The sequence below is a fragment of the Fulmarus glacialis genome, unplaced genomic scaffold (assembly GCF_000690835.1).
Source record: "Fulmarus glacialis isolate BGI_N327 unplaced genomic scaffold, ASM69083v1 scaffold2603, whole genome shotgun sequence".
Classification (NCBI taxonomy): Eukaryota; Metazoa; Chordata; class Aves; order Procellariiformes; family Procellariidae; genus Fulmarus; species Fulmarus glacialis.
Window position 1 is genome coordinate 226,834 of NW_009203438.1, and position 27,476 is coordinate 254,309.

At 40.4% G+C, this 27,476-nt stretch overlaps 1 protein-coding gene across 1 annotated transcript in view; it reads right to left on the minus strand.

Annotated features, from left to right (window-relative positions):
- AGBL1 (ATP/GTP binding protein-like 1) overlaps nt 1–27,476 on the minus strand; it is a 231,620-nt gene that overhangs the window by 200,332 nt on the left and 3,812 nt on the right. The window contains exons 3-12 of the mRNA XM_009574625.1: nt 24,499–24,664; nt 23,439–23,512; nt 20,604–20,720; nt 19,001–19,602; nt 16,935–17,018; nt 15,762–15,848; nt 15,238–15,386; nt 11,814–11,901; nt 3,660–3,804; nt 282–435 (exon numbers count right to left, since the gene is read on the minus strand). Coding sequence (XP_009572920.1) covers nt 282–435; nt 3,660–3,804; nt 11,814–11,901; nt 15,238–15,386; nt 15,762–15,848; nt 16,935–17,018; nt 19,001–19,602; nt 20,604–20,720; nt 23,439–23,512; nt 24,499–24,664 — 1,666 coding nt within the window. The remainder of the gene's footprint in view (nt 1–281; nt 436–3,659; nt 3,805–11,813; nt 11,902–15,237; nt 15,387–15,761; nt 15,849–16,934; nt 17,019–19,000; nt 19,603–20,603; nt 20,721–23,438; nt 23,513–24,498; nt 24,665–27,476) is intronic.

Sequence of the window (27,476 nt, forward strand, 5' to 3'; positions counted from 1 at the left end):
CACTCTTTCTTGCTGTTGGAGATATTTGATATTGAACTTCGTAATTGTTTCAGATTATTAAAGAAACATTTGAGATAAAATATGGTGTCAGCTCTCCTCCCTCCGTGTAAATCTGTAATTTTAAAAAGTGTTGTAATTGGTTATTCCCCATATTTAGATTTCTTTTTCCAAAGTGAGAAAGGCAAGAAAACCAACATATTCACAAAACAGGTTGTCATTGCCACTGCTGACATGACCACAAGTCTCCAGCATCTTTTTTAATGCTTCATTTGGCTACTTACAGAATTGCTCCAAGTCGTCTCTTTTTTTAGAGTCTGGCATGGCAGTGATTGTGAGCAATGGGCATGGATTTCCTCCTAGCGTCTGGCAGAGCGTCTGCTGCCTCCAGTAAACCTTCTTGGGGTTCCTATTTTGTTCCAGGATATCAAGATGGGACTGAGAAAGAAACAAGGAAGCAGATTTATAAATGAGTTCACGGTCTATAAAATCTGATTTTATTCCACTAGCTATGTGTTATTATTGCTACTAATTTCATCTCTTGCTAACTTCGCAGCTTCTCTCTTCTGCCAGTTAATATCATCACCTTTTACATCCCACAAATATGCACAAGCCATTCAGAATACATCCCAGTTCACTGAAGCTGCAGAGGACTATTACTCTTATATCGTTTTACCTGAACAGTTCCTAGGTGCTTTTCTTATTAGTATAAAGGAATTTCTCTGCATATGAAGTCCAGAAGAGAACTTCCCACTCCTTATATTTTAACAGGGACTGTGTAGAAATGTGAGAAAACTCACTGGTTTTGAGCATTTATAGAACTGACTGTTTCGCTGTCAAACACATGCCAGTGAAACTCAGGAACAACTCCACACCAGAGGCAGCCAAAAAGTTAACATAGAAACACCATTTTGTACAATCAGTAGTGGGAAATTTGAAAACCGCCTTTCCAAGAAGTTATTTAAAAGGGTTATTTTCTACTCCCGCCTCCCCCCCCCGCCCCAAGTTTATGGCAGTTTTAAACAATTCTTAAGTCCAACAGTTTCTTGAGAAATTTGAGAAAAATAACTGGCAGCTTAAAAAAGAAGACTTTCTGGAACAAATTCTAATTGCCTCATGAGAGACATAGCCACTTGCCACCCACACACCAGATGACGTGTGGTTCTCTCTGTTTACATTTAATTGCAAGTGGCAAGATTAGTGTAAGTAATCCTATCGCAGGGTGTTGCTAAGTGTTGTGGAACACCGGTTGTCTCTCGATTGGTAGAAATAGGTATATTACAGTATGCACACTTGTCCTAACAGTACTCTGACTAAAACACCCCAATTCACTGAACAACCCTTACATGGTAACTCTTTGTCTTCACAAGTCAAGGCTAAATTTTAACCAACATTTATGGGACAAGACATTCCTGTTCCTCAAACCTTGGAGCTCGCTGCCTTTCAGACTGCTTTCCCAGTATTCATTTGAATGCACAGAACTGAAATTTACAGTCATCTATGTCATAAAACAATTAACATACTGCTCTATAAATTCAATTATTAGACGCACCTTACAATCTCACATAGACACAGAGAACTCAATATAATCACTTATGTTCCTGGTACCCAATGAAACTTAATTGGGTATAGCTGCCACAGAGATTTCAGCTAGATATCCAAACAATTAACACTGTGATGTAAAAATAAATAAATTACTGTTCATAAAATAAATGTAATTACTAATGGACAAAAAGTAATGAACTGCAGAGTGCATCCAGTTCAAATAGCATTCTGCAATGTGTATTCCTGTAAATATGCCTGTAACTATTAAATATACATGATATTTAAAAACATTTTCAAATTACTACCTCCACATACAACTTTATCTTCTTCCCCAAAGTACTATGTATTTAATTGAGCCTTTGGGTTTGTAATCACTTTTAATTTATTCTGATATTTAAAACCAACATACTTCACCAGTGGACAAATGCTTTAAAATTAAATCTACTAGTGCACAAATCTGATTTAGTTTATTTACTGTGGACATTAAAGAAACATGGAAATGTGTAAATTGCATTACTCGACATTTTAAATTAGTCCAAGCAAAGAAGCCTTTTAGAATTATTAGAGGCAACAGTTTTGCTTTGGCTAAAGAGCTGGACACGACAATCTATCAATCTTTTCCATCCATAATTCCTATTTACCAAACTTTATTGTCCTTACTGAGTCTAAGTTCATTTAAACTTTTCCTGGGGCAAAATTCCCTTTAACTTCAATGAGCATTTTATTTGAAAAGGCAGTGAAATACTTCAAGACTTGGTCCGGCAAGTCTAGGAATAACATCTTTTTCATCTCTATTCTATTCATTCAGGAGCAGGTGAGATATTCAGGGATTCCCAGAGCATACAAACTCTCCAAGTCTCTCTTGCTTTTGTGCCAGCTGAAGATAGAAATCAATAACAGTAAAATAATGATGAGGCACTGCATTTCAGTAATAAAGTATGGTGGTGAATAAGTCCACCCAATTCCTCAGAATTGCATTTGTCTTTTCCCTTGCAGCCCTTCAAGGCTATAGGTCAAAGCCCACTACTGGAGCATACTCTGTTCTTCATTGATTTTGAGGAGTAACTGGTACCCATAAGCCTACTGAGAAGTGAGCTGGCAGGCATATTTTGGACTGTGAAGGCTTGACTGGCCCTCTCCCAGGTACTGGAAGCAGTTTCTTTGAACATCTATAATGGAACGCAAAGCAGTTGACAAGAGACTGTTGTTTGAGTGGGAATTAATCCAAGCCTAACTATGCTGGCATGCCGAGCAGCATGGCTAGCACGTGGGAGAGGACATTGTCTCCCTTGAAAGCATAGTCTTTCATATCTGGTAATGGCAAACTGATACCATTGTAAAAAATACAGTGACCCCAAACTTCATCAACCCACACCAGCATTTATTGCCCAGAAAAAGTGCTGACAATGGAAACTGGGGGAAGAAGGAAGGGGAATTGATTTACTGGAAGTTGTGTCTTCTTTTTCAGTAACACCTTTCTCATCTTTAACAACAAAGCAAAGCTACTTCCAGTACAATTAGTTTCCTTTCTTTTATCCTACCTTCCTTTCAGACCTTGGGCTCTCCTACATCAATCATAAAGAAAGCACAATGGATGCATTTCCCGGAAAATTTCTTTGCCAGCCACCCCTGGCCAGAAAAGACTGTAGAAAACAAATCCTTCCCCAGGAAGAAAACTTGGTGCAACTCAATAATACAATTCACACCTTAGACTTGTATTCTTTTAGTTTCTGTACTGACAGCTGTTGGGGGTGTCACAAATGCCTACTGACACTCCAACTGGCACAGAGGAAGCAGCTGACAAAGCATTCACATGAGGTCCAGCACTGTGGTATTGCTGGGTGCAGTTCTGAAAGCTGAGCTGTTACCTTCTGTCAGGAGAAGGATCAGGCAGCTTTCACTTCTGACTTGTCATTACCTTTAACCCCCTGCTTCTCAACCCAAGCAAATGGAACATCTTTTGTTTGTGTTATCTTCTGACTGGCATAAGCACTAATGGTTTGTACCTCAGCTTATCCCATACAAAAATTTCTCTATGCTATCTCAAAATTTCATACCCAAAGCAGCTCCAAATTGTCAGGCCCATTAGCTTATCTAGGCAGACATATCAGTATTACCATCATTGTGGAATAAGTGTAGGGGTAATGGTAGGCCAGATAGCAGACATCATCTTTGTGAGGGAACTTGATGCTGAAGGTGAGCGTGTAGTAGCATTTTCCTCTCATGCCTCCTCCTGCAGCTGCACTGCAGCGGTAGTGGTTTCTGGAGAAAAAGAAAGAGGAAAGTAGATGGTTATCACCTCCAGATGCACATTTGGAGCAGCCATGAAAGAACTAAGCATTCAGAGAAGCGTCTACTTTGAATGAGTTTTCATCTCATGCTGTAGATGGTCTCCAAACTCAACCAGTCATTCTACCAAGACTGGGAAAGCTTCATACAAGAATAATCAATCCAATCCCAGCAACGAACAGGTACAAAAATATAACACAGTGCTAAACATCCAGTAACACAGCAACGCACCTACAGGCAGTAGGAAAGAAGGAAGGTTAGAGAAACTCCGCTAGACAGAGATGCAAACCGGGATCATGATGGTAAGTACCACTGACCAAGGTGGTACATCAGACTCAAGGGTGTCTTGGGATTCACACAGTACACAAAGACCGGCAGGGATTTAAGAGGCAGAACTGTGTGTGGCTGTACTAGGCACAGCAGGTCGCAGCTAGTCACGTGCTGCTGATGGATGGGAGCACTCTCAAAGGAAAATAACCGTTTGTTTCATTTTGTGAAGGTGCAAATAAGGAGCCAGCTAATACTAGTTCATATAGCACAGTCCAGACGTATTTAAACTAATGCATTCAGCTAACACTGCTGTATTGCTTCCGACATCCAAATTATCTTGCTCAGAGAGGCAGGTACCTATTCACAGCCTGAACAATGCCATGTGAAAATATTCTGTGAAAGCCTGGAGATTTAGAAAATATGAATACCCTACCAAACCAACCATTCAGTTCCACCACAGGAAGAAAAGGGATATTCCAGGAATAAAAAAAATGAATAGGACATACATAAAAATATTTCAAATATCATCAAAGGCTCTTTCCTGAGTAGGAAGAGGAGGAGACTGGGTTTGGGTAGAGACTGGACACAGGAGAAGCGACCTCATACAGATTTGCAGGTTGTGAGCTACGCAAAAAATGCTCTCTTTTGGATCCCTCCTTTTCAAAGACTTGAGCCTCTCCCTGACAGGGAGCAGCGAGGACCAGCTGCTTCCTAAAAGATGGGGAGCTGAGCTTGATATGGAAGCCAGCAGAGCAGGGGCCTTGCCAGCCAGGGTCCCCTCCCACAGTACCTGAGCAGGTCATGTCTTGGCAAGAAAGGGCAGACGCATTCAACCACGCATCCAGATCATCAGACAAGTTTGTGGTGATGAGGCAGGTCTGGGTCAAGCCAGGAGGTCTGTCCATGGGTCAGGATCCAGATCACCAGCGTTCATAGCAAAGCACAGACAGAGCAGTGACTGAGCTGGAACCTCACTACACCAGAGCTCAGACAGGGACTGAGTGGCCAGGACAGAGCTTAAATAGAGCTTAAATAGAGCTCCTGGGCGCAGGGGCAGAGGGTGCGGGTCCTGGGTGAAGCTGATCAGGGTCATTGAGGTCTACTAGTGCACCCAGGCCCCTGACAATCCCTTTGTTAAAACTACAAAAATCTTAAAGTGAGCTTCTCAATCTAGTCCCAGGACCAGATCTCTTGCAAGATACTTACTCTGATAAAGAAATGACTTTAGGCTGGGTAAGAAAGTTTTCTTTCAGCAAAGGTGAAGAGACAATTCATGCACTTTAGGGAGAAGCCTCACAGCAAATCGCATCCATAAATACATTTCAAACAATATTTTTCCCACATTGCACCAATTATGCTGTTGCCAAACCTTCTGATTCTGAAGGACTGTGAAGTTTCTTTGACAAATGTTATCATCAATATTGCATTAAAATGCAAAATAGAAGAGGCAACCAAAAGATGCAATTTCAGCTCCTGAAATTTACAATACCAGTTTATTTTGCTGCTGTTCATTTTTATTCAAATGGGTGGAAAGAAAAAATAATTATTCTTGTCAAATTCTCCAAAATAATCAGCCCTTTTTCATAAAGAAGACACAATACAATGCTGCTGGGTTTTCACCTGAATTTAATAGTTAGGAACATGTTGGGTGAGTGACTGGATCAATATAGTACAGAAACACTGAGTCACAGTGGCAAACTGAAAAGCCTATGATTTTATTCACAGCTGAACCCTTCACCCCAACGTTTCTTTTGCAAATAAACCACCTTAATATTGCACAAAGAGACTCAAAGGGAAAAAAAAATGCAATGAACCCACAAATATAGAAACATCTACTTAGCTATTTTATATGTATTTCAGCGGATCCAGGATTTGAGTCTTTTTGCCTTTTTTTTTTTTAAGTCAAGACAATGACATTTAATCTGGTTCCTGTTAATTTTGACAGTGAAGGATAATTAAGAACCATTTATTGTATAGTGTATAGGGAAAGTACTCATCTCTATAGCCTCTGTTATATTCAGTGTCACTTGGATGATTAGATGACCTTATTCATAAAGAACTGTCACAAAGTGCTGAGATCTTCTGAGTCCTTCCCTCCATTTTCACATTTGTAGTCAGAGGTGTGGGAGGAAGCAGGTCTTTGTGGGCAGATGCTGCCTAAATATCTTACATACACGTTGGGGAAAGTATTCCCACCTGTCCTTAATGCTCCAGTAAAGGCTTTTCTCTCTGTAGTCTGTAATTGTGCAGCCAAAAATATCTCTCCTGTCTAAAATGCCACTTAACCCAGAGATTTTGCACCACCAGACACCTCTGACCTTGATGCTACACTGGTAGTCAATGGTCCTTACTCCTGACAGTGCTCAGATCACATGATCCTGAGGGAACCGATGCACAGTGCTCTCACTGAACTGCTTAGCAGCACATTTCGTTCTTGTTTTGAGCACTTCTGCAGTTCCAGCAAACTGCCTGTCCAGAACAGATATTTCCAGACTTTTGAATCACTTCTTGACACCTGCTTCAATCTATAGCAAACTATCTGGTGGTAGCAGGAAGTTCACAAGTGGCTTTGTGAGGCTTCAATATTCTTCGCTCATGCATTACAAAGAAAAACCACCTGTGTGTAAGCAGTGTAAATGATCATGTATTCCTACTGCATATAATCTGGTCTCCTCACAATCCATCATACAATGCAGTAGCTCTGAATCTTTTTAAAAGAAACCTTAAAAAAAAAAAAAAAAAAGAGGCATTTTTCTTCCTTGCCTCCCTCTCCTCCTATTGCTGTCACCCCAAGATAGCTCTATTGCCTCCTTGTTCCTTCACCAGGCTGATAGTTTTTCTTCCTCACCCCTTTTTCATCACAACACTCTACCATACCAGCATGAAGCCCAAATTAACAAGCAAGGAAGAGGGAAGGAAAAAAAGACCCTAACAACATCTGGTCCTCACTACCTTGTTTGTATTCTCTTTTAAAAAATGTTCACAAAGTCTCATATGCTCTCTAGAAACTAATACGCTGATTATTAGAAAGAAAATAAGAGACCAAAGTGTGGGGGTTTTAATCAGCATGCAAGCTGTATCTACTGTGCCTTTCAGTCACTTTGTAATAGTTAAATCATTTTGCTTGCTGTTCTTCAGAAATAATGTACAGGTAGTATATTTCTAGCACAGCTGTGATGGAAAGTTAATTAGTAATAATTATAATACTACTTATCACTTATTCTGCACAATAATTTTTTGAGCTTAGAAGACCTTTGCAAGCATTATCTAATTAAAACTTGCTTCCCATTTATCTATTCCCATTCTTTAGGTGGCGGATATGTGACTCTAATTTTCCATCCTTTATAAATGGGGAACTGAGACACAGACAGGTGAAGTCACTTAGCCAAAGATACAGGTAGGTCAGTAAAGGAGCTGGATTGTAACTCAGGAATTGAAAAGCACTAAGCAATACAAGAACAACATCTCTTGGTCATCTCATCTTTAGTCTTCCTGTCTGCAGCATTCAGTATAGTACAAAACACTGGCAAGTAATGGAATATGGCATTGTATCAGCTTAGACTATAATGGCAGAAGAAAATATCAATATTCCAGATTTCTAGGCCATTTCAAAACAGAGTCCAAATGGGAAGTAAACTATTTATCACTTCTAATCTGCTGATGCACTCCCTTTGTCCAAAATCCTTCTACCACCTGGAGTCTGGTGTCCTCATTTTGCACGCCCTGACCTTCTTAGGTCTCTAAGTGTAGCTACTAATTGCAATATGCTTTAGTAACACCTTGGTTCATACCATAAAAGAAGCAGTATTTAACAATTTACGGGGCATGGCTGTTATTTTGAAGTCTGCCACACTGGAAACTGGAAAATGCACAACACAACTTCCCTTTCAAGGGCCAAATCCATGTTAAGGCATCTTTATTGTCAAGATTGCAGGCAGAATCCCAGTCGAAGCAGAATATTCCCACAGCCCTCTTGCTATAAAGGCCTTTAGTCATATTGTAAATGTCAGGTGCTCTCAGGCCTCTCTTGTAGATATCATTAGACCTGAGAAGTGGCTTGCTATTGCTATGATGATGATTTAATCTAATGTGATTATAAAGATGCTGAAGAGAAACGAGAAGATCTAGTTTTGACACTGCTGTGATCACCAAACAGCCAAGTCTTTAGTGATGACGTGAGAACAAAACACTCATTAGTAGATACCTCTCAGATACTCATAGATACCTCATTAGTATCTATGAACTGACTATTGTCTGGAAAAGCTGGAGGTTAGATAATATGCTTAGAATGAGCCGTGAAACCAAAGGCACAAGCACATTGTCACCAATTCAACATGCTGCCATTGTTCCTTAAATAATTTGCTGGAAAGGAGTATTATTCAGCATATAAAAGCTGCCAAGACAGTAAGTGAATTAGATGATCTTATAGTAACTGCAACTCTGTTTATCATGGGTGTATCCTGTCTGTTCACAGAGAGGCAATAAAATAGAGCAGAAGTGTCACTCAGCATCCTTTTGACAAGAGCACTGCTAATATTCTCCGTAACATAAAAACTCTCGTGAGATGTATGGGAAAGGTACGCGATGACAGAGCTGTGCCGCAACATTCATCTTTATGAGTGAACTATCCCATCTTCAGTGAAGATGAATGTCAGCAAAGATCAGCCAACGTGCATCACCCAGACATCTTGCGAATGTGCCTTTCCTCCCACTGTCCTTCAGCTCAGAGGTTGCTCTCAATAAAAGCCCTGCTGCAAAAGCAATTAAGGGCATCTTTGAGTTCCTTCTTATTTTTGTAAGTATATCACTCTTTTCCCATACTTATGAATAACTCCTGGCAAAAGTAATTAGATGAGGTTCCCTTCAAAATGTGCCAGTCCCACCCCAGGGTACCTGTGACCAGGGTAAACAGAAGTGAAGCGAGCTCTTTCCCCAAAACACAAGCAGCAGGATATCACTATAACAATCCCATCTCCTATTCTGAGCCGAAGTCTGAGCAACCCCAACATACTTTCTTCACATTCCCTCCCACATACAAGCTCTCATGACTGGGAATCTCTTCTACAATCACTGAAACAAAAAGATTAGAGTTTCAGTAGTGGTGAAAGTGCATATATGTGTATGGGCATTCTTGTATGTACAAAAACATGTGTAAACCTGGAATAAACAGTAAATGAGACAGACAACAAGTAGTTATCCTAGATGAATACATTGACATAGAACTCAATATACAGTTAGAAAACACAGAATATTCCAAAACAATACAACTCCGTTCTCTCACATATTCTGAACAAGAATCTGATTACAAGCTTAATTGTACAATCATGGCTTAACCTCGGAAGTCAGCTGCTGTTTAATCACTGCACAATAACTGCCTTGTTAATGACATGCGAAGCCACTGCTATAGTAATCAGCACATAAAGCTTGCCCAACCAGAAGCCCGAGGTTACAGGCATGCAAAAGGAAGCCACTGCACCACAGTACGTTAGCTCTTGAGGCAGAAAAGGTTAGGTGAATAAAGATTAGTGAAGAGTACTTGGAACAAAATAAAATAGCTACTCAAATTGCTACAGACATGATGCCAGGTTGAGAGAGGGTAATCTGAGCCTTCAGCACTGCCCCGCCCCCGCAAAAGAGGAAAAAAAAAGAAAAAAAAAAAGAAGAAGAGATTACAACAGATACTTAGGATGACTTGGAATTTTTTTGTATCAACACAAGTTTGAGGCTCTGCTACTTCTGGAAGGCAGCCCACTGTCATTGTTTGGGTTTACTGTCTCATCAAATCCACTTGTGAACATAGCCACCTCTGAGCCTAACAGCAAAATTGTGAACTACAACACAAATATAATTTCTCACAAAGAGAAAGCCCATTATTTCACGTCAGTTTCTAAAATCAGCCTCAGCACATGAGTTCATGAAGAAAGGAGTGCCATTGAGAACATCAGAACAGTTTAGCTGTGTCCTGAGAGCACTACTTACCATGCCAGCTAATTAACATTATTGTTAATTGTGTTAACGCCTTTTGTTTTCTTGTATTTCCCTGCCGGTCTACAGTCATTGGGTATCCCAAGCCCTGTGGTTCAACTGCAAGGTATTAAGGGCAAGGACCAGACTTTTGGTTTGTTGATACAGTGCCTAATGCAGGACCCATAGGGTCCTGAGACACTGAGGCATTTTGGTGATGCAAATTGGTGAATCATGATAGAAAAAATAATTAGAAGAACAAAAAAAAAAAAAAAAAAAAAAAAAAAAAAGGGAAAACTTGTCACTCAGGCATTCTCAGCCCCAGCTTCCAGGTCATGACAGGTGAGGCCAGGATAAAATACTTAATTAACACCAAATGCTGCAGAAGTTGGTTACAAAGTATGTGAACTTCACCCATAATGCTCTACCAGTTCATCCTCAACATATGACCTCTTTCTTCCAGCGCAGGGCTCCTCTTCCTGCTTGCACCACCCCAGGCTGCATCATTCCCAGACATCCCACTCACAGGCACTCAACCAAATGCATTTACTCACACCTGTAATTTTCCTACTTGTTCTATTCTGTCCCCCAGCCTTCAACTCTGCACAGATTTTCTAACCCAAAACATACCAATTACCCTAGTCCTGAAAACCCTTTCAATCATCATCATTAAAATAATTAATATGTGTTGTGGATAACATTTTGGAAGTCTTGAGAAAGTAAAGCAGGGTTCATTCAACCTTCTGAAACCCCAAGCTCTGTACTTGTCTCCTTTGACTTTAATAACCAGAATGAATCAGGGGTCAGATTTCTGCATGAAGATGAGATACCTGGATGAGAATGTTTCTCATATGAGCCAAGCTCCAGCTCCAGTTAAAGATGAGACTGATCTAGTATTTTTCTTCTGAGGCGCTGACACACTGCAGAAACAGCCTGAAACAGGGAACTTCCATAAATATCAGCCCTGAGCTTGTCAGAACTCCTTTACAGCACTGTTGCCTGGCCCCAGTAGAAAGATAAAAGTTCCTGTATGACAGTGAGTAAAGCTAATCCCTACTGTTTCTGCTATCAGGACAAGGTCTATAGACAGTGCCACGGTGCCAGTGAGTGTGGTCCAGAGAGCAGTTTGCCTTCTAGGATTTGAGTTCCAGCTTTGCAGAGAAGGGAAGCTAGTGAAGATACTAAGGTATAGAGATAGATTCACAAACAAATAAATAAATGTGTATTTGTATATGTCTATTTCTACCTATATATATGTGTGTACATAGTATATATACATGTGTATATATATATACACACAACCACACCCCAATGTATATGCTAACCCTTCTTTAGCTCCTCAGCTCCTACGTCTCTTAGAAAAGTCGATGTATGCAAAAGAAAAACAATTATTCCATCCAGCTCATTTCTTCCTGGACAGGGGAAAAAGCCAACTATACTACCTTTGTGGGTTAAGCTTCCTTGTATTCCTGGCTGCATCAACAAGGTTTGAGCATCGTCCATTCCCTTTCTTCCTCCTTACTCCTGGGGAAGTTAATTCTGCACATGCCCTGTTTCTCCCCAGGCATCTAATATAGAGATCTCACTTGTAGCTGTTTCCTGAAGCTGGAAGCACGTAACACATTGAACTAGCACCAATTTAGAGACATTTGAAACTGGTGGTCAAAGGTTAACAACATCAATACTGTTAACAGGAGGGGAACAGAGGGGAAAGGAAGCCACAAATTATTCACCAAAAAGGCACTTACTTGTAGTAGCAGATATCATGGCCTGCCCGAAGCCAGCGAGGCCTGCCCTGGAGAGCTTCCTTCACTGAATACATGACCAGCTGCATGCCTACATAAAACAAGACAGTTTCAAGTGATGTGACTTCCCTGGCTGGAAAAGACAGGGATGGGGAAGAAAAGACTAAACGAGAAGCATCATTATTTTGTCTGTGCACTCTCTACAGACAGTTTATGCAAAGTAAATACATTTCCCTAAGCCCCACGCTTTGTTCTGATATAGCCATGTCTGTACAAAAAGCACCTCCAGAAGAAATGAGCTGAATGAAATTAGAAAATAAATTATCTGACTGGCCTTTGCAAAGGAGGACTTCAAGCCGCTCTGTTTACAAACAGAGAAAGGGAAAGAAAAGAATAGGAATTGAGGTATCAACAAGATCAGTAATTTGTTTAGTCCAATATTTTATGCTTGGCTGCACCATTATTGAATCCTTAATCCTACCACAGCATGAGAGCTGTGGTGCATCCAGTACAGTACCTTCAGAAAGTAGCAAGCAAAACTAGAAGAAGGTTTTAAACTTGCCATTAGACCTAAATAATACGAATGTGTCATAAACGCTGATAATGTTTGCATCCATCTCTGTACCGTGTTATACCAGAAGATGACTTCTTCCTGACCTCCAAAACATTACCATCTCATGCCCTGAGGTACGAGGCTTTCTCTGATCTGAACTGCATGTACATTACTGACAGCTCCATGAAGCCAGCCCATCCACAGGCAGTTTTTGTATCAAATTCCTTTGCTCTACACACCTGCCCACTCTTTTACAGGTGTGGTGAGGATCCTGCCCTCTGCAGGGATGTCCCCGGCAAGGTGCTGGTGGCTCGGGGCTGCAGGGATGGCCTCTGCCCCGGGGTGGTGCCAGCCAGCTCCAGTGGACCCAGCACCGCCACAGCTGAGCCCAGCAATGATGCTGGCTGCACTTCTGTGAAAGCATATTTAAGAAAGGGAAAAACACCCTTTCGAGTATATACGCATGTTCATAAGTTGCACCCTAAGCCTTCTCTTGGCTGTTCTTGTGCTGGGAGGAGGTGATGCTTGAAAATCATTAATACTGATGACATTTCCATAGGCAGCTATTCAGTTTCGCTCCTTTCTTTGGGTTTCTCTGTTAAACTCTCCAGCACTTTAAGAGCTGGCAAGTGTGCCAGCAGAAATGCCTTTCCAGCTCACCTTTGGCTGTGGTGTGGGGTAGCACTAACTAGCCTACAGGAGTAACCTCTATATTGCTGTTTCCTGAACGAGCACTGTGAGCCATGCACAAGAAGCAATTCTATGTTTGGTTCCAGGACATGGGCCACAGTGAGTTTTGAGAGACACAGGCCTGCCCAGAAGCCCAGTTCATCAGACAAGGGGTATGAGGCTCAGGGTCTGCAGTGCTCTCAACACCCCAAATGCCAGCTCCTGCCCTTCTCTGTAAGTCCAAAAGACATATACACCAAACTGCCTCCGAGTGATGGTTGATACTGGTCTGCCATCTCATTTTAATTAAAAAAAAAAAAAAATTATCAGTTTTTCCTTTCCAATTTCCCTATGGAAACATTCAGTTTTAGAAAACAAACACAAATCAGGCTTCTGACAAAATCCCATTATTTCCCATGGTAGAGTAAGTTAGTGGAAAAGGGGGAAGGAGAGAGATGGAGGCTGTACCTCCTGAACAGCCTGCTCCTGCTCTGCTCCTGGGCACAACTATTTCATTAAATATCCTTTTTGTCGATTTGAAAGTTACACAGTGCCATCTAACCAAGAGCAAAAGGGAAGGTAAAAATCAAAACAGATCAGTAACCAGGAGCTGTAAAGTGTTGCCACCCCACTCATGGCACTTTGGCACTACATCACAACTGGAAGCTTTTAGTATTATAACATGGGCATTAGCCCAGGAAAGTGCAGAGGGAATGTAGCGAATAAACAGCACCTCGTACCAACAGTCTGTGTAAATATTATGCATGTGCTGGAAGGGGTAGTGAGCCTCGCTCAGCCAAGCCAGATAAGCTAGAGCTTCGCCGCCCTCGCAGAGCAACAGAAGTAACCCACAGCCACAGAAGAATTGCTTTAACAGCCAATCCCACGTACAAGCCATACAAAAGCAAGCCATGGCTTAGCCTCCCTCCTTACACCGGGTAGTATTTTCACATTTTTCTTCCAAATTTAGTTTTCATTGCATGCTTGAACGTGTGAGTTATGTACAATTTCAGGTGCACAAAATGAGATTATAAATGCTGACAATAGCCAAACTAGCAGATAACAAGCAATCTTCCACCAATAATAGCCAGAATCTCTAGCTATGAAGCTACTGGTGGCTGTATTGGAGGTTGTATTGGGGTTTACAGTAGGACCTCAACATACGTCATTTTCAGGCTGCTACCAGACACACCACACTGAATTGTTTGGTAATTCAGGGAAGCAGAATAAGATGATAAAAAAAATCATTTTCATTTGGGATCTATATGAATACTTGAACTCCAGCCCTTAGGGTTAAAGAGCAAAATGCCTTATAATTCATTATGCCACTCATCCAGCCAGTTTCACAAATACAAGTGACAAGTCATTCCAACTCCTAGTGCTGTTTGGTTTAGGTACATTGATCCTGAGAGAGTTCTCCTGGTGATGTCGAAGGCTGTATCCACAGGGCTTCAGAGGAATGCAAAGTCTGATATTAGGGGCTTATTAAACATTCTGAGTCAGGTCTTGAGCTGGTGTAAATTAACACAGCTCCCTGGAAACAAATAAAAAAAAAACAGCCTATGCCAGCTAAGAATTCAGCCCACAGTCTCCATGCAGAAGAAGTAATTTCTCTTCTAAAATGGGCATTGAAAGCTGGGATTTGCCTTGCCTATTTCCGAGCAATGCCACCGTCCTCTTGATCCACAGACTATGATAGGAGCTCAAAGACAGCAAGGAACAGAAATTTTTTTTATCATTAATATCAGCAGAAGTCTCAGTAAGTCTGAAGGCAGAGATGTCCTTCTGGATAAGTCCAAAGAATCATGAATATTTGTTTGAGGATTATCTACATTTATTTAAATCTTAGAAGCACTTTCCAATCCTCTGCTGCTCATTCAATTCCAACAGATGATCTTTTTTCCCCCTCTCCCACCCCAGTGTCATTCTTCCTCAGTTCTGGTCTCTAAACACAGAACAATGATATTTTCTCCCTGCAATTTCCCCTGAATATTGAGACCTCTCCCAGGTGTCAATATTCAGCTTACTCCTCAGTCACCCTGAGGATAGAGAAAGGTCCTTTGACAAACCTAAAGTAACTCTTTCAGTGGATTTCAGGGCAGATAAGTTTAAACTTAGTCTCCCTTATAAACACGGAAAGTTCGAAACCTTTATGGCATTAAAAAGATATTCTTGTGAACAGAAGACTACCCCAAATACTCATACCGTAATTAAATTGGCTATTGAGCTTCTCACAGTTGATAATGTTGAAGCGGTAGGGAAGTGCTAATTTCATGTCTCGGACTTCAAAGTAGAACCACTGGTGATGCTGGTTGCTGTTCACATCTACATTCATAATTAAGTCATACTCAAACCTGTAAAGGAAGACCAGAAAAAACAGTGGCCATGAACACCCCACCAGTCTGCCACTGAACCTGCTGAGGACAGCAGGCTATACAATCAAATTCATTAATAACCTGTGAGAGTCAAAGAACATCATCAATCTAGCGGTGCCCAAACACACCATTAAATACTCACACTATATTAGTCATGTCAAAACATTTTGAGTTCTGTTTTCTCACTCCTGTTACTTTCATGACATCTAGGTGTTGGAAGGCATGATAAGCTCTGCGTCATATATAACCCACTTCCCTGGCCGACCCTTTCCAAACCCAGGAGAACTCCACCATTTCACACTGCGCTCACAGGAGAAAGGCAGGTTGGGACAGAACCGCAGCAGGCGTACTTACTCACGCACTTGGATGGCTTTGCGAAGATTTCCTGATTCAAACTTGGAGAAGAATGTCAGACAGCCTGGAGCACCTGGGCTTGAGTGACTGCAGTAAATCAAAGCAAGGATACCTATAGCAGGTTGCTTCAAAGACAAGTCTTCCCTGGCACCTTTTATACATTAATATATGTTTTTATAATTTTTTTTATAAGCAAGACCCTGAGAAGTAGTAAGAGGTGAGCAAATCCATAATCTTCCTATTCAATCCAGCATCCTTCTCTACTCTTGCTTAGTGTTTCTAAATCTCATCTTCTTTTCCTTTTCCAATACTCCCTTTTGTCCCAGTTCATATTTACTTTCTTTATTGCAGTTACTTTCCCCACTGAATTATTCCCATTAATTTATTAATTGCGCAAGGCAGGTCTATACAATTACTATACATTTACTCTTCCCTCATCTACATAGTTTCCTTCTCCTAAAGCTTATAAACCCTTAAATTCATCTTGAACAACTTCACAACTCTCTCGTACCTCACACTGTCCTTCACCTTTTTTCCTCTAAAGAATGTTCTCTGAGTCACTCATCCTTCCTCTGAATGCAATTTCTTCATATTTGGGACCCTCTCAACTGCCCTGTGCTACATCGTCTCAGGGACCACAATTTCTGGTGGTCAATTCTGCACAATTAAGTTGAGCACTTAGAACAGTTCACAAGGCTGGATGTTTGTTTTCAGAAGCCTTTTATAAGTGCCACACCTTTCAGGATACATCTACAACCTGCGACACTAGCCGTACAGACACTCAAGTGCACTCCCAATGGGAAATGCTGTTTCAGGGTGCAGAGAGACTGCATCTGGATTCATAGGTACAATTCCCAGCATCAGCCTGCATGCTTCTGTTCCAAATCACTACATGCAATGCACATGTAGCCAGGGACACCACACAGTCCCTTTGATGTATAGATTTTCTTGTTCTATCTAAAAAGTTTTGAGGCTTTCTTGCTGCAGTGACTTCCACAATAAATCCTGTCCCCAGAGCCATGTACTAGGAATCTACTCCTCCTGTATGTTTTTCCTGTTGGGCCTTTACCTCTTAGGTTATTTCGTCTATACCTTTATCAAGGTGAACAAGTTAACTGAGCTCGCTACCTAATCCAGCACTGACAGTTACAGTACTCAGTTTAAGTTACCCACCTGGGCTCGTCTAAATCAAAAACAGTTCTGCCTATCACATCACCTGGCTGGATTAAGCGGCGAACATCATCTAGTACTTTGTCCCTAGGGGGGGGAAAAAAAAAAAGCAAATTGTAATGACACTGTGAGAAATCTTGGTATAGGGTAATCCTGTAGAAGAAATATGAAGAGGCTTAGGAAATTCTTTTGAAGGACTGGTAAGAAAGAAGACTTCCATGTGCTAATTCCAGGTGACCTTCATGTGTGTGTGTGTGTATTTTTTTTTTTTTTTTTTTTTTAAAAACCATGAGAGAGCTCCTGTTCCATTCCCATTACAACAAGTTGCCTTTTGGATTAAATGACTGATTCTGTAAAATTTTTATTCTCTACAGTATTCTGTCAAGTTCGATTTATCCCCAGTTCTTCCCAGTCAATGGCAATCTCCCAAGTGGCCAGCCTTGCCCTGTGAGGAAATATCTGCCATAACTTATAAACCTACTAGTCTGTCTCGTAGTGCGTCTTGACTCTAAATCAAGCTAATTTCTACTCATTATTAAACTGAAGTTCTCTGATCCCTAAAGATGATCAAATCGGAACACCAAATTTTCTTCCTGACCTTTACAGCAATCATGTTATGCCCTGAAGCATGATATGATTATTCCCATTTTAGCTGTATGGTTACACATGTTATTGTAGTCATAAAAGCAAATCTTTTAGAGCAACAGTGCAAGGAGAAGATGGTAGGGTAATTTTACCTCTAAATAAGATTTTTAGCTTTTATATTTGCTACAGAAGAATCATTATCTCTCTAGAGGTCAGAAATTAGTGGTCTTCACAAACGCCATTTGATTAGCGTTGATCAACGTTGAAGTTTAGCACAGAATCCAGCTCTTTGGTATCTGCCAATAATTCCCTATACCACTGAAAAGAAATGTAAAGTCATTGCACACAGCCACACATGGAACAGACAAAATGGTAGTTATAAGAAGAGCTTCCTCTCCCAGCACAGCTTCAAAACATAACTTGCCCTCATCTGAACACCTGAAACAATAAGAGGAAAAACAGCAGCTTCTAGCAGTGTGCCATAGGGGAGATCTGTTTTTATTTCTTTCTGCGTGTTGCATGCCATATATGCTGCCTTCTAGTAGGTTGGACAGCAGGGAAGGAAAGCAGCTTACCCTGTCCCTGCTGATGCTCTCTAGCTCATAAGAGACTTCCCAGAAGCAGGTAAACATGCTAGGGAAGGAGGAGAAGCTTCTGGAGGACTCCATGGAGCAGGCAGAGAGCAAGGGGCGTAGCAAGAAGGGACACAGCAGCAGAAGGTGAGACAGGGAGATTCCCGAGAACAATCTGACACAGACACACAGCTCTGAGAGGACAGAAAGGATTTTTCCTTAAAAAGCCAGATGGGACCCATTGTTGCACACACTAAAGGCTGGATTAAGAGCAAGACTGAAGGCAAAAATGTATCCCGAAAGGACACAGAGTCTTCTCCATCTCTAAAATGAACTTGTTCTCATTTTTGTTCTAACAAGGTCGCAGATTCACAGCTCCTTCTGGGTTTTGGTCTGCTTACTTTAAGGAAAAGCCACCAGTAAACCTATGTCAGAGCTTTGACCATCTTAGAGTCCCATCACTTGCATAGGTACATTTATCAGTAATTAGTTTAATCAATAACAATTTGGAATACGAGATAGGGGAGTCTTTATGGATTCACAGAAGCCATAAAAATCTCACTCTGAGGTTGCCACTACCACCTTCACCTATGAGACAAAGAAAGAAACTCACAGACAAGTCACGATTCGTCCACTGACACACAGAAAGTCTATGTCAGAGATAGGAAATAAGCCTGCTAATTCCTAATCCTGTTCGTAATCCAGTTAGATACCATCTTCCTTTCCTCAGGAGGAAAACCTAAATGAAATCACCCTGCTGTTTGGCCTATCTCCTTGCGACAAATCACTGGATAGTCCAAAATTCCTTCTATAACTTCCTAAAACATTCAGAGATGTGATAGTCGGAACCTACATAAAACAGTTTTGAGCCTGACGGCTCTCAGTGTGGTAATTATATTAAAGCACAATCACCTTTGAACCCCATACTTGCGCTCCAATATGGGCTTGCTGTAAGGAGGTGGCTGGTGACCCCAGAAATCAGGGAATGCCAAGTCTTTGTAGTCTGGTATGGACTTAACACATTTGGCCTTAGCTACGTAGAAGCGAGGGCTGTGGAATGGGATATCCCCTTGGTGTTTCTCCAGAAGATTTGTCACTATGTCTGAGCTCTCCAGCCTCCCTCCAGGACTAGCATTGATTGAGGCCTCGCATTCAGGGTAAAACATTTTTTTGTACCAAGCAGCCTCTTTTGGGAGAGGACGCAAAGTAAGTGCGTGACTCCTGGCTGGATCTTCCTCTTCACAGGAGTCAACATCTTGGGTTGCTTCTACAATGTGTCTCTTTTCATTGATCGGATCCCATTTGCATTTCTCCTTCTTTGTCCAGCTCTGCAGTGGGACTTTGAAATCCTTTTTCCGTGGATCTGGTCCCATCTCTATGACACTTTGGTTTCTCCATCTGTAGTTTGGATGTTTCAGAGAAGTAGCACTTGGAATGAAATGAGAGGGAGTAGAGAGAAGACTCTCAGTCCTGTCCTCCAACCTCTTCTCTTCCTCAGATTCTGATTCAAGCTCCTTTAAATTTAAAAAGCAGAAGAAATTTAAAGAAACTAAAGACAGATTGTGCCTCTTTCCAGAGGAAACCTTTCAAGGAAGAAAGAAAATATTTACAAATCTCCCAAAACTATACTCATCCAATAAGACAGCCAGAGTAAAATCAGCTCATGGACCACCTGCCAGAATTTCTTTATCCACAAAGCTGTTTCAACAGTAGTCCTCAGAAACTAAAAGGATCGGACTGAGTCATCTGGGTGAGTCATCTCCAACCAAAGCTGATTGTTCTAACAAATTAGGGAAGATAATTCTCAAGAATTTTTTTAGAATATAAATGTTACAGCAGGGTAAAGGAGGGTAAAGGCGGCCAATCTGTCATGCAAAACTCCACCCCTGCCTTCATGCAAGCATATAAATTAACCCCATTTGGCTACCTATGGTCATAATAAATGTCACAGCATTGCATCTACAGGAGATACATTAAGCCAGTCATCCTTTCCAGATTCATATTTGAATCACGGCTTTCAGCTCTCCTAAATTCCAAGACTTGCAATGAGTGCAATACTCCTCTTCATTTCTTGTCCCAAACTGCAACAGAACAATGATTTGAACTGTGCATTTAACTCAGCGGCAGTGCAATCTTCTCCATCACTTCCTTCAAAACACTAGTTGACAGTATTTATTTTCCACATCTCATTCTGATCTTGATATTGCGGTTGAAATTGCCAGCAAGGGTACGAATTATTATCTGACAGATTTCTCATGTGGCAATTGATTCAACAGTGCTTAGTTAATCCATACCCAGCCAAATGCGAACCAAACATCACTCCCTCTATATCACTCTTGATTCACACCAATAAACTATAGTAAAAAGTCTTAATCCTTGTTTTTCCAGTCCAATAAGACATCTAGGTTGCCTTTTGCAACAGCCTTGTCTAGTTACCTCTTGTCAGTACTCCCTTTCAAGTATTTCTTAAACTCTTGAATATTCACAAATAAAGGAAGCCGCACTATAATAGTACCTGAAAATTATGGGAAAGTTCTGGACACATTGCTTCATATTGTCCAAGTTCTTCCTCTGGCCGATCAAGCACTGGCCTTGACCTCAATTTGTTCACATCTGTCTCCAAGTCATAATCCTACAAATGCAGAATTAGAAAAGCATGTGTATTAAACATGCCCCACAAGATGACTGTTAAAGTAAAATTTTGCATAATACCTTTGATTTCTAATGACATCATACTCATTTATGAGTCCTGTTCTTCCCACACTCATGAAGGCTGTTAAAGCCATTTTATGAAATGGAAAATAGAGGCACAAGAGGAAAGACCACATCATGAAAAAGGGGAATTTGATGTTTTGGTATTTGGTACCCAAGTAGAAATACCATGAAAAGATGGTTTCAAAAAAGCATCAAGACTGAAACTTGAACCTTTTTATAAGCACCTCAGCCTGGGAGGTTTCAAAATAAGAGACACCAACAACTACTAGTTATCTGAGCATATCATCCATTCCCTTCCTTATGTTGCATAAACCAGTAGGCACAGGTCCTCAGGATATAATTGGTAATACTCTGATTAAAACAATAATCAAATAAATGTATATTTAGCAAGAAAATTCTCAAAGTATATCAAAGCCAAAATTGTGCTCACAGGCCAGCAGCAAAATTGGAAAGCTTGACACTTCTACCTTTGATTTAGATTTAGACAACCACATGTTTTCTCTGAGTGCCTACCAATCAAACTGAAAGGCCCACGTCTGTATCATTGAACTTGCAGGCACCAATTGCTTATATTTTATTTTTATCTCTCAATGCTGCTTGTAAAAATCTGTGAAACTCTTGGCCAATCCATCTTCTGTACTCTCCAACTTGATATTTTTATATGAAAAAAAAGATCTCAACCATCAGCAAATCAAGGATAAGAACCATATCTGAAACTTTCACAGTCAAAGGCAACTGTGCATTGATGTGCAACCTCCTCCATGTCAGATATGAGAACCAAAACTGGACTGCGTCAAGCATTCAGTCATTGCATAAGAAACCACGAAAAGATGGGGCAAGAGGGAAGAATGGAGACATGGAATTGATGACTGGGCATTACAACTCAGCATTATTCAGATAATTCAACATGTCATTAGTGAGTATGCCCCACCAGAAGCCAGCAAAGAAGTGATTTGCTCCTGATAAATAGACTTCTGAAGCTGTTATCAAAAGAAAAAAAAAAATTGCCTGAATGCAAAAGTGTCCATGGCATTTCCAACCCTAGGCCACACTTGTACCGCAAAGCAGAGTTTGAACTGCTGTTTGGGCCTAGTTGAAAAGGCAATGAAGAGCTGTACAGAGTATAAGGTCAGTTTAAAAGGATTTGCCACTAACAGCATAATGATGCATAAGCAGCTTCAAACTTGCTGAAGATTTGGGTTGAGAAGGATAGATGGTTGATGTGATGGTTTTGATTTTCATTGAACTGTCTGAACAGTTACTGATGGAAGTTTAGAGCCAAGTTTCAGTTTGGTTGGTATTACTAGTATGCATGAATATGTGTTATGTAGCTGTGAAAATGTTTGTAAATCACATCAATACCAGGAAGCATTGTGCAAATGATATCTCATATGAAAAAGGTAAACTGAAAGTTCATTATCCATTCCCTGCTTGCTTTCCCTTTAGAAAGATTTGTCGTGGGAAATATATGACCAGCACACCAGACAAACAGTACTTAAAACGCATATTCAGAGCAAGCTCTTAGGCAAAAAAAAAGAAAAAAAAACCTGCTTACATCTACTTGGTAAATCCTTATGAATAATGAAATAGTTCAGAGGCATACAGGATCTGTTTCTGAACGAATAACTAATTAAAGGAGGAGATAAATTCACTATGAACCTTATTCCTAATGAGTATCTTGACAAGCTCTAATATTCAGATAAAAACAACCAGACAGGGGCAAGTTAGGACACTGAGCTAATGTGTGGGGTTTTTTTAACTTCCTTTTTTTGTTGGGTGACATCAGTTTAATACTTGAGGAGAAAAAGACAGGGCAAGTAATGAAAATGCCCTTCCATCAATCATATCTAATTAGACTGCATTTGCAACTTCATTTCTTTAATTTGCCTTCCCAAACCACTTTATGTGGATAAGACTTATTAGCAGCATTCACTACTCCACATTTGCATATGTGCTTGTATGTATTTTCACAACAAAAAAGTTTGTACTCTCATCCTCAGCTGGTAGGGTTTGTTGGTTTTTTTTTTGCCAGTTAGGTCATGACAGGGAGAGTGCAAAGGGAGAAGTCAGAAAAGTATTGAATAATTCATTGTATTATTTGTCTGTGTGCAGCAGCAAATAAAGAAGGAATATAGGTTCAAATGGCCCAGCTGCAGCTTAACAGAACTAACCTTTTTCTTAGGGTACACAGCCCAACTATGCTCTGATATGGGAGGAAAGAGAGGGTTAGTCTTTCCTAGATGATAATTCCCCTACTAAGTGCCATTTCTGGTCTACGCCTAGAGGAATCAAAGATCCATCATTTACCCCTGACTGTGCATGTGATTCTAATAGTCACTAATAGACTGGTCAGTCTTTCTGCAGAAATAGAGAAGTCACCAAATCCACACCATCCTGGGCGACAAGCATGGCAATTAATAAGACAAATGCAAGCGACTCTCTTCAGTGAAAGTCAGTGCTTTCTCTTTTTCTTCTTTCAAGTATCCTTCTATTATTCATGTAGTGCATTTATGTGGGACCACATGCATATCTACATTCTCTGCTTAGACAGCTTATCAGCATGTCAAAATGGACAATGAAAAGTTTTACTTTCCAGTATGTGGATGATGAAGGAAACTATGGCTCATATACCTACTTCCTCCTTACTCTCCACATCCTCATTATCCAGGTCTTTTTCAGCCTCTTCCTCTCCATCACTTTCATAGTCACCTGCAGAAGTAGAAAAGAGATAGAGGCAAAGGCGTTCAACCTAATATTCCTCTCAGGCCCTCCACAGAAATATGTGCAATCTCTTCTGTGTGTGCCACACACGCCTTCAAACTAGAACCCACCACAACCCTGATTAAAGCAGATCCCATTTGTTAATCTAGTATAAATGAATTTGGCACTAAATCTCCCACTTTTTAAAGCTCTGTTCTCTTGGACTCCAGCACTGCCTTTCAAAACCGTGACAAATGTCACCATGATATGGATCCAACTCGTATTACAAAGAAATACAGAGATTTTCTGCTTGGCTGCAATGATATTACAGGATGCTTTTAATCTATATTATCTAGATTAGGGTGTTTTACTGCTATCATCATTGTAGTATTTAAGTATCTTCCATATGAAACTGAAAGCAACAGAGAAATTGCTTGTGTGTACCATGGAGTTTGCCATTTCTCCTTTTCTGTGGAGTGGCTATCCTGCCTGTGCTTAAGTTCTGCTTTTCAGCAAGTGTTCACATCTTTTACTCATGCAGCATGCCTGCTATCTGCTTTTCTTTTAGAAAGGAAAAAGGATAACAATTCCTGCAACTCTTTACCGAAAAAGCTGCAGGGCAGTGTTCCCCCCACAAACAGTCATGCACAGGCATTGTCTCTTCCTCTCCCTCCCTGTTGTGGAGCAATAGCATCTTCAGCCTCTGCCATGCCCACTCTGTTCCATTAATTTTTGGATAATAGAAGGATTTTTTTTTTTTTTCCTTTTCCTTGTTCCTTTTAATCTTCTCTCATTTATTCTCCAAACAGAATCTCCAAGCTTCAAGAAGACCTGGGAGTAGTTTCATATCTACTAAGTGACACTGTAGGCCATCAGATTAATTTTAACTGTAAACCTCAGGATGAGGCTGCCAAGACTCTCTTCCTCAGATCCCACATTTAATTCTCATGTCATGCTCCTTTTCCTCCTACTGAACTCACCCTTCAGCCATTTACCTTCAGATCCCTCACATGGAGGTTCAGCCTTGGCATTCCCAGGAAGAGGGAAGAAATAGGAACTTCTTACTGTCGCCACAGGCAGAGATTCCTTGGGGTAGCACTTTCTCAGAATCTGAATCACAGTGGTTACGATAGGATCCAGATTTCTGCAAGACAAACAGTCCTAGGAACCAAAGGAGAACAATGTTAAAAATTGACTCTTACAATTGTCCTGCCTATTACACACAATCCCCCAGAACAGAGACACTCTTCTGATTGGAATATGAAATCTTTACATTTATGGCTTTTTTTTTTTCTGCTCCTCCCTCTTTTCTTTTTTTTTTTCCTTTTCTCCTTCTTACCATTAAAGAAATATGCCTAGAACAGCAAGTTCTTGCCATTCGTTTCTTACAGAAATACAGGCTAGCATGGACCTCAGGGGACTTCCACTGATGCATGTCATTTAGAAGACACAGCATCCCCTAGCTCTGCTCTAAGACATTATAGTCAGTATATCGAAGGAAGGCATGATAGTAGCATAAGCTAAAATATCCTAGCTAAGATAAGTAACAGTAGCACTGAAAAGATATGTTCTTTAATATGGATTAAAAAAATCCTGCAGGGAGCCCATGCATATGTTTTGGCTGCCAACACATGCCAAAATCTGTGCTTCTGTGTCTTCACCACAACTATACCCAGAGCTATTGTGCCAGAACTAACACAGGTAAGCTAGCACAGTTACACCACTGATTCACTGTACTTAGTGTGTACACAGTGTATACTCAAAGAGAGCACTCCCGTTGTACTCTATTCTATACAGTTAAGTATTAGGCCCAATAGTTAGTCTGAAAGATCACTATATATTATGTAGTCATAAACTATTGAATTCCTGCAGTATCCCACATTTTCTACTTCTATAATCCAGAGTAGGAAAGAGAAGTGTAAGGAGCTATGAGAGCCCAGATGTACTTTGAGGACATAGAATATTTTTGTATTTTTATTACCATGCTATGCAAGTGAACTCCTTGGTCTTTTGTTGCAAAGAGAACAAAAAACCCCTGCACAGAACTAAAAGCAAAGACCCCCTGGGAGATCATAGTAGGTGTATGTCTTCAATACAAGAGACAGGGAATTTGGATAAGCAAATTACAGCTGCTGCACAAAGGTAAAGTTGTTAAAAACTGATAGGTGTGATGCTCAGAAAAACCAAGCCTTCAGATTTCCCCAAGTACAGCACATCTATACTGCAGATTAGTCAATCAGAGAGACTGACTAATCAATGTAGTATCCAGCCTAAGCTCACAAGTTGTACTGTACCTATCAGCATTCTATCTTCGGTGGCTTGGGACTAAGACTTAGCTCATCAGAACAGGAATGCAAGCCAAATAAGCAGCATGAATGTACAATAAGGCAAAAGAGGAATATTACAATACATTTTAATACCATTTAATATTTTCGCATTCCTTCAGCACAGACAAAATGGAACAGCCCGGAGGGCAGAATAGATACTTTGTGCCATTGTCTGACAGCCCATAGTTAGGATTTGGGCTGGACAAAAAAAAAAAAAAAAAATTCAGCAGAACCAGGAAGACGATCAAAGAACATAACAAAGTACTTTATTATAATCAGGAACAGGAAAATGGCCGGTATTGGGTTTGTTTTGGTTGTACAGCATTTTATGCTGTTTTCTCATGTATGATTGAACAGCATTATAAGACTCAGCAGGATTAACCAGGATTCCTGTAGGGAGGCTAGAAAAAATCATCTAAAGCTGACATGCTTACAAGACTCTCTACAAGAATCTTAATATGTATTTCTAGAGCTCTGACTGTTAGGAACAAGAGGGAGAGAAACGACAATTTTGAAAGCATCTCCAAGGAAAGTTTTATTGTCATTAGAGCAAACACCAGAGAGAACTGGTTTCTATTTCCAGTGTTTCAATTTATTCACCCTTTCACGTGGTATTTGGTTGCCTTTGTTTGCTTATTATTAAAGGAAAGATAAGGAAAGTTTGTCTACATGTGGGAACAGAATAACATTCTTGAACAGTATTACTAAAGTTTACTAGAACTGTTTTGTTTTTACTAGAACAGTGAACACAGGACTGTATAAATACCTGCCTTGGGCCAGCCATCTTAATTCACTGCCAAGTGAATTGAGATAGTCAAGAACAAGGCATGTTCATCCAGACAACGAACTTCCACACATGGAGTTATTCAATGATGCTGTTTGAAAGTCATATTTTTCTTTACAGCCAATTAGCTTACAAGTACAAACAAGCCTCCAGGTACCTTACAGGGAATTTGTGGACTGTTTTCATTACTGTTCATGAAGTGCTCTCAGATTCCAAGATAACACAGTTTAGAGATGACTGAAGAGTGTTCCATCACTGTATTGGAAAAGCCTTTTTTACTGACACCTGAAAAATAGCTAGGAGACTGCTTTGTATGTGTGTAAACTATGCCATTTATTTTGCAGTGGGATATTGTGAATGAGGGAAGAGAGTGAATCCTTAGCTCAGAAAACCCATGTAAAGCTAACCTGAACTCAGGGGATCTGCTTTTTAGCCTCCACACTCAGTCTTTTCTCTACTGAATCTGGAATAGTCCAGATATTACTATATGTATGTGATGTATACAAAAAAGGAGGTTTCAATATGACAGTAAGGCAAAAGGTAATGATGCTAATGGATGCTACCACTGGGAAATATAGAGTGGAGTATAGGATAATATTATCCTAGAGTAGACCCTAGTACAGTAAGGCTGAAGAAACCAGGTAAGCTTAAGAAATCAGATGGATAAATGATAAAATAGCAAAATAATGTTCCATGCACCAGTCTCTCCTAAAGCATATACAAACCTGTTTTCTTGTCTCAGAGTAGGCAGCTCTCTGTCACCGCACACAAAGCCAGCCAGTTGCTAATGTGAATATACCATTTAACTGCCATGAAAGTCTAAGCAAAGCTTGGAGAAAAAAGAAATGGGAGCAGAAAGTGC